Below are 17,299 nucleotides of genomic sequence, written 5' to 3' on the forward strand. Positions count from 1 at the left end.
TAGTTTTTTTAGAAGAATTTGAGGATTGGTCTTAGTTCTTCCTTAAATGTTTGGTAGGATTCACAGTGAAGCCATCTGGTCCTGAACTCTTGTTTGTTGAGGTTTTTGATTACTGATTCAACCTCCTTACTATTAATTGGTCTGTTCAAATTATCTCCTCAAGATTCAAGCCTGGTATGTTGTATATTTCTAGGAACTTATCAATTTTTTTCTAGGCTGTCCAATTTGTTGGTGAATAATTGTTCATAATGGTCTTTTATGATCCTTTGTATATCTTTGGTGTAGAAATACTTTTTTGAAACAAGGAAGTTAAGTGAAAGCCTCCCTGAATTCTGAACTTTAAGGCTTTTAGCTCTCTTCCCCAAGTTTGGCTCCCAGAATATGGTTGGTTAGGTATAATACCTTCAGGCAGGATATCAGAATATTTTGACAAGCCTAAGAGAAAATGAAGATTAAGTGTCATCATTGCCCAGCCAACCTTCAGTGATCCTTATTGCCAGTGACCTCGCCACTGCACAGTACTTTTAGTCAGTTCCTCAATATGTGCCAACAGCCAGGGAGCACCAGGCACCGAGGAAATGGATTCTAAAAGGGATAAGCAGGTAAAAAGCTATTTGACACAGAGACTATTCAGTGAGATGGAAGTGTAAAGAGAAAACCACAGAAATGAGAGAAGACAGCTTATTGACGAAATAAGAATTGCTACTGAAAAGAACACTGAACAAAAAAGAACATTTGAGAATTAAGCATAGGCATCAGAAATTAAAAATGAAATGGGTTTGGAGATAAAATTTAGGTACTCTCCCAGAGAATAAAGTAAAAAGACAAAACAGAAAGTAATAGAGAAAACATGATGAAACTTGGGATCCACTGATAAGGTCCAGCACCAGGACCTCCTCCTCAGGGGGAAGACAGGCCCTCAAGAGAATGTCCCAGAAATGAAGGCCTTGCGCTTCCAGATGGGAAAGGGCCATTGAGTATCCAGCACAGTGTATGAAAGCAGCCTTACATGGAGCAAATTTCTTGACAGTTCAGAACCCCAGGGGCTTCACCATGAGAAAAGATTCTAAAAAGTTTCTGCAAGAGACAACCTGATAACATTTTAAAGAATCAAGAAAGCAGATGCCGTTTGTCTTTGCAACTGCAGAGTGGACACTAGAAGACTAAGCCTAATTCCTTTCACAGTTCAGCAAAGAAGTTTCCAACCTAGAGTTCTGAATCTGGCCAGACTGTCAGTCATGTGTGAGAGTTGAATGCAGATGTTTCAGATGTGCCAGATTTCAAAGGAATCTTATCTCCTATGCACTCTCATCAGTCAGCCAAGAAAGAGGAAAATGTTGGATCTGGGAATCAAACACAGAGAAGGGGACTATTCTCCTGGAGGGTGCTGAAGTGACACCCAGAGGGCAGTGATCACAGACATTCCAGCATGGGAACTATGTTGCCACTGAGATGGAGCTGATAAACTTCCTGATGTGTTTAGATGTCTTGAGGTGATTTCATTAATTGGGGAGAGTTTGATGGCAAATAATGATAGGCACATTGAAAACAGCAAAGAAAGCAGATAAGTTAATACTTCAGGGAGATCAGAATGTTGTGTAAAAATGATTGCATTGTCATAATGATAAGAATATTGAATATAAATCTAACAAAATTAGGATGTCAGCTACTGGAAAGGTGTTGGGACAGGAAATGTGTGTGTGTGTGCAAGCATGTGTATATGCTTCTGTGCATGTGCCTGTATAACAGAGGAGAGTTAATACTTCCTCTCATCGAGAATGCTCCCAACTAAGAAAATAAGCAATAGGATGAACATGATTTCATAAAGGAGACCACCTTATGCTTTTGTGGGAAAATTTACTTGTTAAGTTTTTCTTCTCAAATTTGAGGAGTTATGAAATAAATAGCTCTTAAGAAATAGCATCTTTATTTTCCAAGAATAGCTTTGAACTGAAAGTAGATTTTGTTATATATCCATCAGTCTTGATATTGAGGATTTTTCTTCAAGTACCATACACTTATTTCAGGTAAGCACCGTTCTGAATGGTATGTTAGATCAGAGCTTCAGGGATCGAGCCAGCCAGAAACACCAAGGACTGAAACTTGCGAGTAAAATTCTGCACAACTGGAAGAAGTGGGACTCCTGGTGGGCCAAAGATTCTACTCCTGAAAGTAAAACAGCAGTGCTGACCTTACTGGCCAAAATTTTGCAGGTACCTTGAGAAACCTTAAAAAAGAAGTTTTTTTGGACACTGTAAGTTTTATCTTTAAAAATGTGTTGGAGATTTCTTAAGCTCATTGGTTTGATAAGAAAAAATATTTTCACTGGACATTTGCTGATTACCTTACATTTTATACTTTTTCCATTATTATCATTTATACTCATTATCCTTTCCTGTACTTTACCTTTTTAGTGTCTTTACATGCATTGTCTTAGCAGATAGATTTAAAATATTTCAGAACAAGAATTGTTAAAATGTTGTTGAAGCCGAAGAACAAATTTCTAGATTATTTCTGAAATTAAAAAACTTAGAAAATGTGTTAAAGGAAATTAGAGGCATAATATAGAAATATATCATGTTTTATTTCCTCTCCTTTAGATTGATTCATCTGTATCTTTTAATACAAATCACAGTGCGTTCCCTGAAGTCTTTACAACATATGCTAGTCTACTTGCTGATTCAAAGTTGGGTTTACATTTAAAGGTAAGTGATGAAAAAGATTTTTCTTTCAGATTACATTCTCCATTATTTTCCCATTTTATAATTTTACATATTTGTGATGTGTTCTGTTTTTTATTATGGAAAATTTCACACATATTCAAAAGCAGAGATTACATGATCCTTGTGTACCTGTCACTCAGCCTCAATAGCCATCTGTCTATGGGCATGTCTGTTTCAACTATGCAGCCACCCCTACCCTTGAAAGATACCCCTGGCATCATATTATTTGATCTGCGCATACTTTTTTATGTCTCTCCAAAAGATAAATATAATCACGATGATTTTCCCATACTTAGAAGAATTAATATTTGTCTTTTCATATGTGTGGTTCAAATTGGCTTTTTTGAGAATTGCTGTCTTAGTGAATGACAGAATTTAAACTATTACTCAGTCATCTATTAATAAATGTATTGGTAATTTTTAGAGTCAAGAACTTAATATTATAATTTTAAAGTCCTATAATAATTAGATTTTATGTTCTAATAAAATATGGCCTTAATGAAAAATGTCTTTTTAGTAGACCATAAGGATATTTCTTTGGAATTTTCTGTTCTGTGGTTAATCAAATTTCTCATTCCTCAGTATGAGGGAGCCTGGGAACTTTCTTGCCATGCAAGGGAGATAAGAAATATCATCTAGTTTTACTCTCGTTATAAAGTTCTGAATTAGCTCTGTGAGAAATATTTATAAATTTTCCCATAGGTTGTTCAGTATGCTCTTTCCATACCATACACTTATCCAGTGTATCTGTATTAGAGTCTGTATTTGTAGAAGGAGAAATCACACAGCATCATCATACAGTGTCCTATTTAATTACACGTATAGCCCTGAGTTGGCCCGCTGGCCTCTAGAGTAGAAGCCGAGATACAGTATTGTGTTCAGGTTGGCTTTCAGTGTAATCTAGAAGGTATTCTGAAGTCATTCATTGAATCCACACAATGCTTTATTTGCAAAGCCTTAAGAAAGCAGTAATTTTATTTATTCTATAGGATTCATAAGACCTGACTGGTGCAATTTCATTATGTCTGCATTGCTCCCACAGGGTCAGGCTGTAATTCTTCTTCCATTCTTCACCAGTCTTACTGGAGGCAGTCTTGAGGACCTTAAGCATGTCCTTGAAAAGCTTATCGTTTCTAATTTCCCCATGAAGTCTGAAGAATTTCCCCCAGGAACTCTGCGGTACAATAATTATGTAGACTGCATGAAGAAGGTTAGTTTTTAGTAGTACCAAGTGAAGTTAAAACATTGTTTTTCTGTTACATATCTTGATGAAAAGAAGTAAGTGAAATATTCAGAGTCAGAGATGTATTGTAACTTTAAGAATTCAGTTCAATTCATTTTGAAAGCTGGGTAGCTGTGGAAGCAGATGCATATCTAAATCCTTTGGAATTCATTCCCTCCCATTTTAAATTGAAATCTTTTATGCAGAAAAACATTGTGAAATATTCTATGCATAATGTATAAATTTTGAAAATTAATGCCAAAAAGAGCTAAGAAATAGAATAAAGTAGTGGTTATTTGAGAAACATCTAGTGATTATCACCTATATTATTTAATATATAGATGAAGATCTCTAAAATACCAGTGGCTTAAACAAGGTGGTAGATTATTTGTTTTTCCATACAATACTAGATTATTGTTATTTATAGCAACTATATACAGGTTTCCCCTGCTATCTAGAAGTGGAACATTTCTGTGAAAACTTTTGTAAGCCAAAATGGCATAAAGCAAAGAAGCAATTACCATTAATTTGTATGGAAATTTTTTGAGCATTCCCAGACCCAAAAAATATCCTCTCTTAGGCCCATTTGATACCAAAGGATACATCTTGCTAACAGGTACACAGAATAAATTGAGATATAGCACAGATGCTCAAAGACAACAGTTCAAAGCTATGGTGGCTTGATGCTGAGATGCTGAGTGTAGTTTCTGGGGAAAGAGCTTGGTGGTGCCACTCTCAGTGCTCAGGGTACATGCTGCCTCTAGCTTGCCAGTCACCTTTTGTGAATGGTGCATTCCTGTAATCAGCAGGTCATTGATGGGGTGACACCATTATGTAGGTGCCATCTAAGCATCCTCTTTCCCAGGCAGTCTGTTACCTAATGGTTATAGCATCCACAAAGATTCTACATAGATCTTCGGTACTTTCTCTTAATGTAATTGTGCTAATGTAAATATAAGTACAGTCACTGAACATTTGAAGGAAGCTTCCAACCTTAAAAGATGTAAACCAATAGGAAAAAGGAACTCAGAGGGAACTGAGTCAACAAAGGGAGATAGGAGGTGAGAACATCAAAGAAACTGTAAGAGTAGTTTCAGAGATGAGAGAAGGTATTGTGTCCATGAAGTAGAACAAATAAGTGCTCTTGGAAATTAAATATATAAAAGCAAAATTTCAAAAAAATACACAAAACAGAAGATAAAATTGAGGCTATTTCCTAGAAAGTAGAACAAACAGACATCAAGGTAGAAAATGGGGGAGTAGAGGACATTATATGAACAGCCTAGAACAGCTGCTGTGCAGTGAAGATGGTGTGGAAAAGACATGTCTCCAAAATAAAAAAAAAACCCAGAGTACCTGGAATGGTGAAGACAAAGACCTCAGTAAAGTCACATCATCGTGGAATTTCAGAACCTGGAATCATATCTTTCAGAAGATCCTGACCGCTGTAAGAGAAAAAACATCTGCAAAACCTTAAGAGAATCAAAACTCAAATATTTAGCAAATGTCATTATATGCCAGGCATCCACTGTAGCTGCAGAAATGGCAAGTGTTAGCATTTGTTACTTCTCTGTGAAACCTGGTTTTAATTTTCCATTTTGTTATTACTGGTAAGAACAAAACAAAAATAAAGACCCAAGAAAATTATTTTTTTTTCTAGTTTCTAGATGCATTGGAATTATCTCAAAGTCCTGTATTGTTGCAGTTGATGACGGAAATTCTTTGTCGGGAACAGCAACATGTTATGGAAGAATTATTTCAATCTACTTTCAAAAAGATTGCCAGAAAGTAAGTCATTCTATTCTCGTCTGGGACCGGAGACACCATATACTTTTTATTTCTGTGGGGAATTATCTTCTCTGTTCCAAAAAAAGTTGAGGGCAATTGCAGTCAACTCTTACAACTCAATTTTATTTTGTTTTTCTTGATGGAGAAAAAAAGACTTATTGTGAAAGTTTCAAACTTTTTTTTATTATGAAAGTTTCAAACATATGCAAAGCTAAAAGGTAAGACTGTAACTGAACATCTAGATCAAACACACATTAAGCATTTTCCAGCCTAATCAACCCTATTTTAGCCTCTTTTCTTTTGTGCTGTAGTTACTGAAATAAAGAACCCTGATGACATGTCATTTCACCTCTAATTCTTTTTTTGTTTTTTTTTTTAATTTTAGTTAACATACAGTGCATTATTGGTTTCTGGAGTAGAATTCAGTGATTTATGACTTCCAACACCCAGTGCTCATCACAAGTGCCCTTTTTGATAAATATTACCCATCTAGCCCATCCCCCACATTCCTTCATCAACCCTCAGTTTGCTCTCTATTGTTAAGAGTCTCTTATGGTGTGTTTCTCTCTCTCCTTTTTTTCTTTTCTCTCTTCCCATATGTTCATCCGTTTTCTTGGGGTGGGGGCACAGGCAGACAGAGAGAGAATCTTAAGCAGGCTCCATGCCCAGTACAGAGCCCCATGTGGGCTTGATCTCACGACCCTGAGATCATGACCAAAACTGACTCAAGAAGAAATAGAAAATCTGAGTATACCTTTAATAAATAAATAAATAGAATTACTCATTTAAAATCTTACAAAGGAAAGCCCAGATCCAGATAGCTTCCCTGGTGAATTTTCATCAGATATTTAAAGAAGAAATAAGACCAACCTTTCATAAACTTTTCAGAAAATAGAGGAGAAAGGAATACTTCCCAGCTTATCCTGTGGAGTTACAGGATAACAAAGCAAGACAGAATCATTGCAAGAAACTTGTAGACCAATATCCTTCATGAATATAGACACAAAATTTTTCCAAAAATATATTAAAAAATCAAATCCAACAACATATATATATTCTACAATGTCAATTGGGGGATTTGTCCTAGGAATGCAAAACTACTTTAGCATCTGAGAATCAATTAATAGTATATACTATATTAAAAGACTAAAGGACAAAACCACATTATCATTTCAGTAGATATAGATAAATTTGCGACAAGATCCAACATCCATTCATGATAAAAAGGACAAAAGGTTATCTATGGAAAACCAACAGCCAACAAAATATTTAATAGTAAAAGACTGAATGTTTTCCTCCTAAGTCTGTGAACAAGGCAAGGGCATCTGCCCTTTTCAATTCAACATGCAGTTTTGGGGCACCTGGGTGGCTCAGTCAGTTGAACTTCCTGGAGTTCAGAACTGGAGGTTCTAGCCAGTGCAGTCAGGCAAAAGAAAGAAATAAAAGGCAACCAAATTGGAAAAAAAGGAGCAAATTCAATTTTTTTTTTTTTTTTTGAGAGAGGGAGAGAGAGCATGTATGCAATATGTGGGGGAGTGGGGTGGGATTGAGTGGGGCGGGTGGAATGGGGCAGGGTAGAGAGAGGGAGAGAAGCCCAAGCAGACTCCTAGCTGAGTGCAGAGCCTGACGTGGGGCTCAATCCCATGATCCTGAGACCATCACCTAGCCGAGATCAAGAATCAGAAGTTCAACTGACACTCAGATGCCCCAAAACTCTCTATTCACAGATGGCATGAGGTAGAAAATCCTAAAGATCTACAGAAAGCTATTAGAACTAATAAATAATTATAGAAAATTTGTAGGATACAGTATCAATGTTAAAAAATCAGTTCTTTTTCTATATATGAGCAGAAAACATGTAAAACTATAATTAAAAATATAATGCATTCATAATATCACCAAAAAGAACAAAGTACTTAAGAATAAATTTAATGAAAGAATGGCAAGACTTGTACACTAAAACTTATAGCCCATTGCTGAGGAAATCAAAAATTAAAGATTTAAATAAATGGAGAGACACGCCATGTTCATGAATTTGAAGATTCAGTATTGTTAACATGGCAGTTAAGTTGTGTAAATTTAACGCAGTCCCTATAACAATTCCAGCAATACTTTTTTGTGTGTGTGCAGTTTAAAATTTTCATTTTAATTATAACTTACTTAGAATATACTCTGATACACAGTGAAAGTTTATGTTCTAAAATCCCTTGGTAAATTATTTTTCAATATGTGGTTATTAAACCAATTAGGTTTATTTTAGTTAATTTTCAGAAATAGAAATTGTTTATCTTTTGCCTTTTGATCTAATTTTGTTTTTGAAAATGTAAAATATTTACAGGATTTGGAAGTCATAACTATATAATGAACTATATTTAAGAGTCTTGCTTCTGTCCATGTTCCTAACCTTAGGGGAAAAGCTCTCAGTTTTTCCCCGTTGAGAATGATATTCACTGTGGGTTTTTCATAGATGGCTTTTATGATATTGAGGTATGTACCCTCTATCCCTATACTCTGAAGAGTTTTAATCAAGAAAGGATGCAGTACTTTGTCAAATGCTTTTTCTGCATCTATTGAGGGGATCATATGGTTCTTGTTCTTTTTTTTATTAATATATCGTATCACATTGATTTGCCAATGTTGAACCAACCTTGCAGCCCAGGAATAAATCCCATTTGGTCGTAGTAAATAATCCTTTTAATGTACTGTTGGATCCTATTGGCTAGTATTTTGGTGAGCATTTTTGCATCCACGTTCATCAGGGATATTTGTCTGTAATTCTCCTTTTTGATAGGGTCTTTGGTTTTGCAATCAAGGTGTAATGCTGGTGTCATAAAATGAGTATGGAAGTTTTCCTTCCATTTCTATTTCTTGGAACAGTTTCAGAAGAATAGGTATTAATTCTTCTTTAAATGTTTGCTAGAATTCGCTTGGGAAGCCATCTGGTCCTGGACTCTTTGTTTGTTGGGAGATTTTTGATAACTGCTTCAATTTCCTTAGTGGTGATAGGTCTGTTCAGGTTTTCTGTTTATTTCTGGTTCAGTTTTGGTAGTTTATATATCTCTAAGAATGTATCCATTTCTTCCAGATTATCTAATTTGCTGGCATAGAGTTGCTCATAATATGTTCTTATAATTGTTTGTATTTCTTTGGTGTTGGTTGTGATCTCTCCTCTTTCATTCATGATTTTATTCATTTGGGTCATTTCTGTTTTCTTTTTGATAAGTCTGGCCAGGGGTTTATCAATCTTGTTAATTCTTTCAAAGAACCAGCTCCTAGTTTCCTTGATCTGTTCTACTGTTCTTTTGGTTTCTATTTCATTGATTTCTGCTCTCATCTTTATTATTTCTCTTCTCCTGCTGGGTTTAGGCTTTATTTGCTGTTTTTTCTCCAGCTCCTTTAGATGTAGGGTTAGGTTGTGTATTTGTGTATTTGAGACCTTTCTTCTTTCTTGAGAAAGGCTTGTATTGCTATATACGTTCCTCTTAGGACTGCCTTTGCTGCATCCCAAGATTTTGAGCAGTTCTGTTTTCATTTTCATTGGTTTCCATGAATTTTTTTAATCCTTCTTTAATTTCCTGGTTGACCCATTCATTTTTTAGTAGGATGCTCTTTAGCCTCCATGTATTTTGAGTTCTTGCAACTTTCCTCTTGTGATTGAGTTCCAGTTTCAAAGCATTGTGGTCTGAAAATATGCAGGGAATGATCCCAATCTTTTGGTACCGGTTGAGACCTGATTTGTGACCTAGGATGTGATCTATTCTGGAGAATGTTCCATGGGCCCTAGAGAAGAATGTGTATTCTGTTGCTTTGGAATGACATGTTCTGAATGTATCTGTGAAGTCCATTTGGTCGAGTGTGTCATTTAAAGTCTTTATTTCCTTGTTGATCTTTTGCTTAGATGATCTGTCCATTTCAGTCATGGAGGGGTGTTAAAGTCCCCTACTATTATTGTATTATTGTCGATGTGTTTCTTTGATTTTGTTATTAATTGGCTTATATAATTGGCTGCTCCCATGTTAGGGACATAGATATTTACAATTGTTAGATCTTCTTGTTGGATAGACCCTTTAAGTAGAATATAGTGTCCTTCCTCATCTCTTATTATAGTCTTTTGTTTAAAATCTAATTTCTCTGATACAAGGATTGCCACCCTAGCTTTCTTTTGGTGTCCGTTAGCATGGTAAATGGTTTTCCACCCCCTCACTTTCAATGTGGGGGTGTCTTTGGGTCTAAAATGAGTCTCTTGCAGACAGCATATCAGTGGGGCTTGTTTTTTTATCCAGTCTGATAGCCTGTGTCTTTTGATTGGGGCATTTAACCCTTTTACATTCAGGGTAAGTATTGAAAGATATGAATTTAGTGCCGTTGTATTGCCTGTAAGGTGACTGTTACTGTATATTGTCCATGTTCCTTTCTGGTCTATGTTACTTTTAGGCTCTCTCTTTGCCTAGAGGACCCATTTCAGTATTTCTTGTAGAGCTGGTTTGGTGTTTCCAAATTCTTTTAGTTATTGTTTGTCCTGGAAGCTTTTTAACTCTCCCTCTATTTTCAGTGACAGCCTGACTGGATATAGTATTCTTGGCCACATATTTTTCTCATTTACTGCTCTGAATATATCATGCCAGTCCTTTCTGGCCTGCTGGGTCTCTTTGGATATGTCTGCTGCCAATCTAATGTTTCTACCATTGTAGGTTATAGAGCTCTTGTCCCGAGCTGCTTTCAGGATTTTCTCTTTGTCTCTGAGACTTGTAAGTTTTACTATTAGTTGTTGGGGTGTTGACCTATTTTTATTGATTTTGAGGGGGGTTCTCTGTGCCTCCTGGATTTTGGTGCCTGTTTCCTTCCCCAAATTAGGGAAGTTCTCTGCTATAATTTGCTCCAATATACTGTCTGCCCCTCTCTTTCTTCTTCTTCTGGGATCCCATTATTCTAATATTGTTTCATCTTATGGTATCACTTATTTCTTGAATTCTGCCCTCGTGATCCAGTAGTTGTTTATCTCTTTTTCTCAGCTTCTTTATTCTCCATTATTTGGTCTTCTATATCACTAATTCTCTCTTCTGCCTCATTTATCCTAGCATTTAGAGCTTACATTTTTTATTGCACCTTATTAGTAGCCTTTTTGATTTTGACTGATTTCGGTTATGTTTTAGTTTTTTATTTCTCCAGGAAGTGTGTCTCTAGTAACTTCCATGCTTTTTTCAAGCCCAGCTAGTAATCTTTATAATCGTCATTCTGAACTCTAGTACCACCATCTTACTAATGTCGTATTGATTAGATCCCTAGCAGTCAGTACTGCCTCTTGTTCTTTTTTTTTGAGGTGAGTTTTTCTATCTTGTCATTTTGTCTAGAGGAGAATAGATGAATGAGTGAACAAAATGCTAACAGGGTAACAGAGACCCCAGAAAAATATGCACTAAACAAATCAGAAGAGCCCCGAAACCAGGGGGAAAGAAAGGAAAAGAAAGAAAAAAAACAGAATATGAATAAATATGATCAGGCTGGTGCATAGATCAGTATGATCTGATCACACACTAGATTTGGGGCATATTTTGGTCTGTTAGAAGAAAGTGCCTCCCAAAATTTTAAATAAAGAAAAAACTTATATATGTACAAAAATAATGGTTAGTATGATGAAGGGGTGGAATATGACTGTAAAGATGAAAATTATAAAAGATTTTATAAAAGGAATTGATAAGATAGGAAGTTGGTTGAAAAAAGAAAGGAAAGAAATTTAAAAAAAAAGAGAAAATGTGATCAGGCAGGAGACCAGAACAAAGCCCATACACTAGAGATTTAGGGTATATTTTGGTCTGTTAGAAGAAACTGTATCCCAGAATTTTAAAAAGAAAACAATTTATATATACACAAAAAATAAGGTTAACTATAATGAAGGGATAGAATATGACTAAAAATGAAAAAGATTTTTAAAAAAGGGATTGATAAGATGGTTGAAAAAGGGAAAAAGAAAAATTCAAAAAAAAATAGAAAAAAAAATTCTGAATGTTAACTTTGAAGACTAAAGAATCATCAGGAAAAAAGCCATGAATTCTATGTGCTGTATTCCCCTAGTGCTGGATTCTACTGTTCTCGTTGATTGGTAAACCTGGTCTTGGCTGGCTGTTCTTGCTGATCTGCGGGAGGGGCCTGTTGCAGTGATTCTCAAATGTCTTTGCCCGAGGCAGAATTGACCAGCCCTTGCCAGGGACCAGGCTAAGTAATCTGCTTGGGTTTGCTCTCGGTAGCTTTTATACAACTTTCTGTACAGCTTTGGAGGACGAGAATTCAGGGCCCCGCTCCTCAGTGAGTCCCCAGAGAAAAGCAGTCAATCACTCCTGTCTCTCCGGTCTCCAGCCACACACTGTGCTCACCCGGCCTGTGACCGAGCATTTCTGTCTCAGGCACAGGTCCCCGTTTGGAGTCTCCAAACCCAGCAGATTCCTGTGGTGCACTCCCACGCCACTCCTCCCCGAGGAGGAAGGGCAGTCTCCCCAACTCTGCCGCTTGTTGGGTCCCTGCTGGAAGAGTAGTGGCCCGACTGTGCCGCAGATCACAGTTTATGGAAGTACTGAGCTGAGAGCCTACTTCTTGGCTCCGTCTTTGCAGTCACCTTCCCCACTCTGCTACCTGGGAGCTCTGCCACACTCAGGCACCCCCGGTCTTTCTGTGACCCTGAGGATCCTGAGACCACACTGTCCCAGCAAGGGTTCCACCCCCGCTTAGCCACTGGAGTGACATCCCTCAGTGGAGCAGACTTCTAAAAGTTCCAATTTTGTGCTCTTCTGCTTTATCACTTGCCGGTAGCCAGCTTCCTGCCTCCGGGGTCTGTCTTCCGAAATATTGCCTCGGATTCACTTCTCCACACGTCCTACCTTCCAAAAAGTGGTTGCTCTTCTGTTCGTAGAACTGCTGCTATTCTTTTCTTCGATCTCCTGTTGAATTTGTAGATGTTCAGAATGGTTTGATCCCTATCCAGCTGAATTCCTTGGACCAGATGAAATTTTGGTCTGCTACTCCTCCGCCATCTTGCTCTCATTCAAAGGCATCCATTTCTTCCCGGTTCCTCAATATTAGCATATAGTTGTTGGTAATAATTTCTAATAATTTTTTTCTGTTTCATTGTTGTTAGTCGTGATCTCTCCCCTTTCATTCATAATTTTATTAATTTGGGTCCTTTCTCTTTTCTTCTGGATAAGTCTGTCCAGTGGTTTATTGATCTTATGGGAGATCTTCTTTCAAAGAACCAGCTTCTGGTTTCGTTGATCTGATCTACTGTGTTTCTGCTTTCTAATTCATTGATCTCTGCTCTAATCTGAATTATTTCTCTTCTCATGTGTGGCTTAGGCATCATTTGTTGCTTTTTCTCTAGTTCTTTAAGGTGTAAAGTTAGTTGGTGAATTCGGGATTTTTCTATTTTTTTTAGTGAGGCTTGGATGGCTATGTATTTCCCCTTTAAGACCGCCTTTGCACTATCCCATAGGTTTTGGACTGATGTGTTTTCTTTCTCTTTGGTTTCCATGAATTGTTTAAGTTCTTCTTTGATTTCCTGGTTGACCCAAACATTCTTTAGCAGAGTGGTCTTTGGCTTCCAAGTGTTTGAATTTCTTCCAAAGTTTTTCTTGTGATTGAGTTCCATTTTCAAAGCATTATGGTCTGGAATATGCATGAATAATCTCAATCTTTTGGTATCTGTTGAGACCTGATTTGTGGCCCAGTATGTGGTCTATTCTGCAGAAAGTTCCATGTGTGGTCGAGAAGAATGAGTACTCTGTTGTTTTAGGGTGGAATGTTCTGTATATATCTATGAGGTCCATCTGGTCCAGCGTGTCATTCAAAGTTCTTGTTTCTTTGTTGATTTTCTGCTTAGATGATTTGTCTATTGCTGAGAGTGGAGTATTGAGGTCTACAATTAACGTATTGTTATCAATATGATTCTTTATTTTGGTTAAGTTGGCTTATGTAGATGGCTGCTCCCATGTTGGGGGCATAGATATTTACAATTGTTAGATCTTCTCATTGGATAGACCCTTTAAGAATGATGTAGTGTCCTTCTGTGTCTCTAACTACAGTCTTTAGCTTAAAATCTAATTTGTCTGATACGAGAATTGCTACCCCAGCTTTCTTTTGAGGTCCATTGGCATGGAAGATGGATCTCCATCCCTTCACTTTCAGTGTGGATGTATCTTTAGGTTCAAAATGAGTCTCTTGTAGACAGCATATGGATGGGTCCTGTCTTTTTATCCAGTCTGCAACCCTGTGCCTTTTTATGGGTACATTTATGCCATTCATGTTTGGAGTGATTATTGAAAGATACGAATTTATTGTCATCATGTTGCCTGTGAAGTCCTTGTTTCTATAGATTGTCTCTGTAAATTTCTATTCTATATCACTCTTGGGGTCTCTCTCCTTTTGTAGAACCCCCCTTAATATTTCTTGCGGGGCCATCTTAATGGTCACATATTCTTTCAGTTTCTGCCAGTGTTGGAATCTCTGCATCTCTCCATCCATTCTAAATGACAGCCTTGCCGGATAAAGTATTCTTGGCTGCATGTTCTTCTCATTTAATACCCTGAATATGTCTTGCCAGCCCTTTCTGGCTTGCCAGGTGTCTGTGGATAGGTATGATGTTGCTCTGATGTTCCTCCCCATGTACATAAGGAATCTCTTCCCCCTAACTGACCTTAAGATGGTTTCCTTGGTTCTAAATTGCAAGTTTTACTATTACATGCCGGGGGGCGTTGGTCTATTTTCCTTGATATTGGGAGGGGTCCTCTCTGCCTCTAGGATGCGAATGTTTGTTTCATTCCCCAGATTAGGGAAGTTCTCAGGTACGATTTGCTCAAATATATCTTGTCCTCTCTCTCTCTCCGCCCCCTCAGGGATCCCAATAATTCTGACATTGGAATGTTTCATGGCATCACTTATTTCTCTAATTCTGTTTTCATGGATTTTAAGCTGTTTCTCCCAGGTCTCCTCTTTTTCCTTCTTTTCTATCAATTTGTCTTCCAGATCACTAATTCTTTCTTCTGCCTTATTTACTCTCGCTGTTAGAGTTTCTAGATTAGATTGGATCTCATTGATAGTATTTTTTAAGTTCTACCAGTTCAGCTCTCATTTCTGCCCTTAGGGACTCTATGTTGCCATTAATCGATTTCTCCATTCTAGCTATCATCTTTATAACTGAAGTCCATTTCCGACATCTTGCTTATATCTCTATTCATTTGTAAATCTGTGGCAGAAGTCACATTCTCTGAGTCATTCCTATTTTGGGGCATCCTCCTAGTCATTCTATTGAGGGGTGGTTGAGGGAATATAGAGAGTCCAAATTATTCACCACAACCCAAGTGAGATGCACCTGTTTTATAGGGGCCTTAGGATTGTTACCCTTTGTTCTCCCAGCCTGTCTTCCAGGGGAGGGACCTGTCGTGCAGTTACTCAGGCAACCCTGTTTAGGCACAGTTGCCCTGCCCCCTGTGGCAGGGGGGGAATGGGCTCAGTGAAAACCGTTTTTTGGGGGCTTTTGTTCTCTGGTGGCTTTCCCTGGCGGCTTTCCACGTCTCTTCCGAGAGTCAGAGCAGAAGAGACCATTTCCAACACTCTGCCTTAGAACAGAGAGATCGCAGTCTGTTCTTCAGTGAGCTCTCCAGGCCACGCTATTTCCATTTCTGTCTGTGCTGCTAAAAACTGCAGTGTCGTGAGTTGTGCGCCCCTCAGCAGTGCTCCCAGCTCTCCTTTCCAAGTCGAGGCACGTCTCTGCCCTTTGTGCTTCTAAAACCACCAGCCACCCCCAGTTCTCACATGTGGCCCCACCAGTCCAGGTTTCAGTCCAGAGGGCTGCCCTAAAGTCCTTTCCCCACCTCTACCAGTCTGTGAGTCTGTGCCCCGTTCCCAGCACCAGAGGCCTACATGCATGGATGGTGCAGGATCTGGAAGGCTCCCTCCCCCTTCCATTTATCTCCCGATATCTGCCCGCAGAATCACAGCTCCCCAGATCATACCTCGAAACCAACTGCCTGCAATATTCTGTTTGTAGAGATTCAGATATATCTTCTTACATCTCATGCTGATTTTGTGGGTGATCAGAGTGGTCTGGTAGATATCCAGCTCAATTTAGGGGATCAGTTTGAATAAGTTCCCCTACTCCTCTGCCATCTTTTCCTCTCCTTCCTTGCCAATATCTTTAGCATGGATTCCAAAACATAATTCAAAAGGTAAATGCATTTGTAATTTTGCCAGCTTTCACCGCATCCCTTATTTGGAGGCTATAATTTTTTGCATTCCCTTGACCCTGTACAAGAGTGTCTATTTCATCATAGTCTTGCCAGTAGAGTATATTGTGATTTTTTCCAATTTGATAGGTGAGAAAGAATTTCTCAGTGTTACTTTCATTTATATTTCTCGTTACGAATGAAATAGAGCATATATTCATATATTTAAAGCTCATTTGCATTTATTTTTAGTAAACTATCTTCTGGCCCGTTTTTATAATCAGATTTTGCTCTTTTTCTTTTCCTCCTCCTCCTCTTAGCTTTCTCTGTAAGAGTTTTAGGGCTGTGCATCTCTGCTGTGCTCACTATCAGGAAGCTCCTCAAAAGAATTTAAATCTAAGATAGTGCCCAAATAAATATTACAGAAGCCCATGTAGCATCTGGTAGTGATCTGAGCCTTAAAATTTTATGACTGAATTACCTTCTAAATTGAACATTTTTGCCCTGGTTAATATTTAACTACTGAGTATCAGGATTTTAGAACTAGAAAAGGATTTTAATGATCATTGAGTCTTAACCTCATATTTTTGTAGGTGAGGAAACTAACTGTATTCTTGGTTTATACACAAAATCTTATAGATGATCATTCAACTATCTTATATTCCAGATGAGAGTATAAAGGGCCAGATGAATATTTCTCTGTATAGGAGATAGGAATGTCAGTTTGTTACTAGGAAGAGACTAGAATTTTTAAATTATAACTCCTGAGTTTCAGATTCTGGTACTGTGATCATCTTCAGGCCTGAGACTATCCCAAAGCCTTCCAGATGTTTTCTAAAGAAACCAGATTTAAAAGTAAATGAAAACAGTTCTTCTTAATGCCTAAATTTGGCATGAAGATTTCTGGGGATGAGTACAATAATATGGTTCATGTACAAATGCTTCTTGTATTTCATGGTTTTTATATATAATAATCTTTAAAGTTATTTATAATCATTGGTGTTTATTTTGCTTGTTATGTGGGTAGGCACTCGTAAAATATTTGTTCAAAGCAGGGATGTTCATATAATTTTCTTTTTTTCTTAGGAGTTCATGTGTCACACAATTAGCCCTTTTGGAAAGGGTGTACAGAATGTTCAAGAGGGACGACCTACTCTCAAATGTTACTCGCCAAGCTTTTGTAGATCGCTCCCTTCTCACCCTTTTGTGGCATTGTAGCCTGAGTGCTTTGAGAGAATTCTTCAGCAAAATTGTAGTGGATGCCGTTGATGTGTTGAAGTCTAGATTTACGAAGGTATTGTACATCTATTATTAAATTTAATATTACTAAGAATTGACAAATCTCCTTGATTGGTGTC

The 17,299-nt window shown here is 37.6% G+C and overlaps 1 protein-coding gene across 5 annotated transcripts in view; it reads left to right on the forward strand.

Moving 5' to 3' along the window:
* PRKDC (protein kinase, DNA-activated, catalytic subunit) overlaps positions 1–17,299 on the forward strand; it is a 241,412-nt gene that overhangs the window by 95,625 nt on the left and 128,488 nt on the right. For all 5 annotated transcript variants that reach the window (XM_028118983.2, XM_028118984.2, XM_088022831.1 and 2 more), the window contains exons 37-41: positions 2,028–2,213; positions 2,601–2,705; positions 3,766–3,933; positions 5,606–5,733; positions 17,028–17,235. In XM_028118983.2, the coding sequence (XP_027974784.1) occupies positions 2,028–2,213; positions 2,601–2,705; positions 3,766–3,933; positions 5,606–5,733; positions 17,028–17,235 (795 nt within the window). The remainder of the gene's footprint in view (positions 1–2,027; positions 2,214–2,600; positions 2,706–3,765; positions 3,934–5,605; positions 5,734–17,027; positions 17,236–17,299) is intronic.

The sequence above is a fragment of the Eumetopias jubatus genome, unplaced genomic scaffold, assembly GCF_037043125.1.
Source record: "Eumetopias jubatus isolate StellerSeaLion01/CBP00866 unplaced genomic scaffold, mEumJub1_p1.0 scaffold_4, whole genome shotgun sequence".
In the NCBI taxonomy this organism is placed as follows: Eukaryota; Metazoa; Chordata; class Mammalia; order Carnivora; family Otariidae; genus Eumetopias; species Eumetopias jubatus.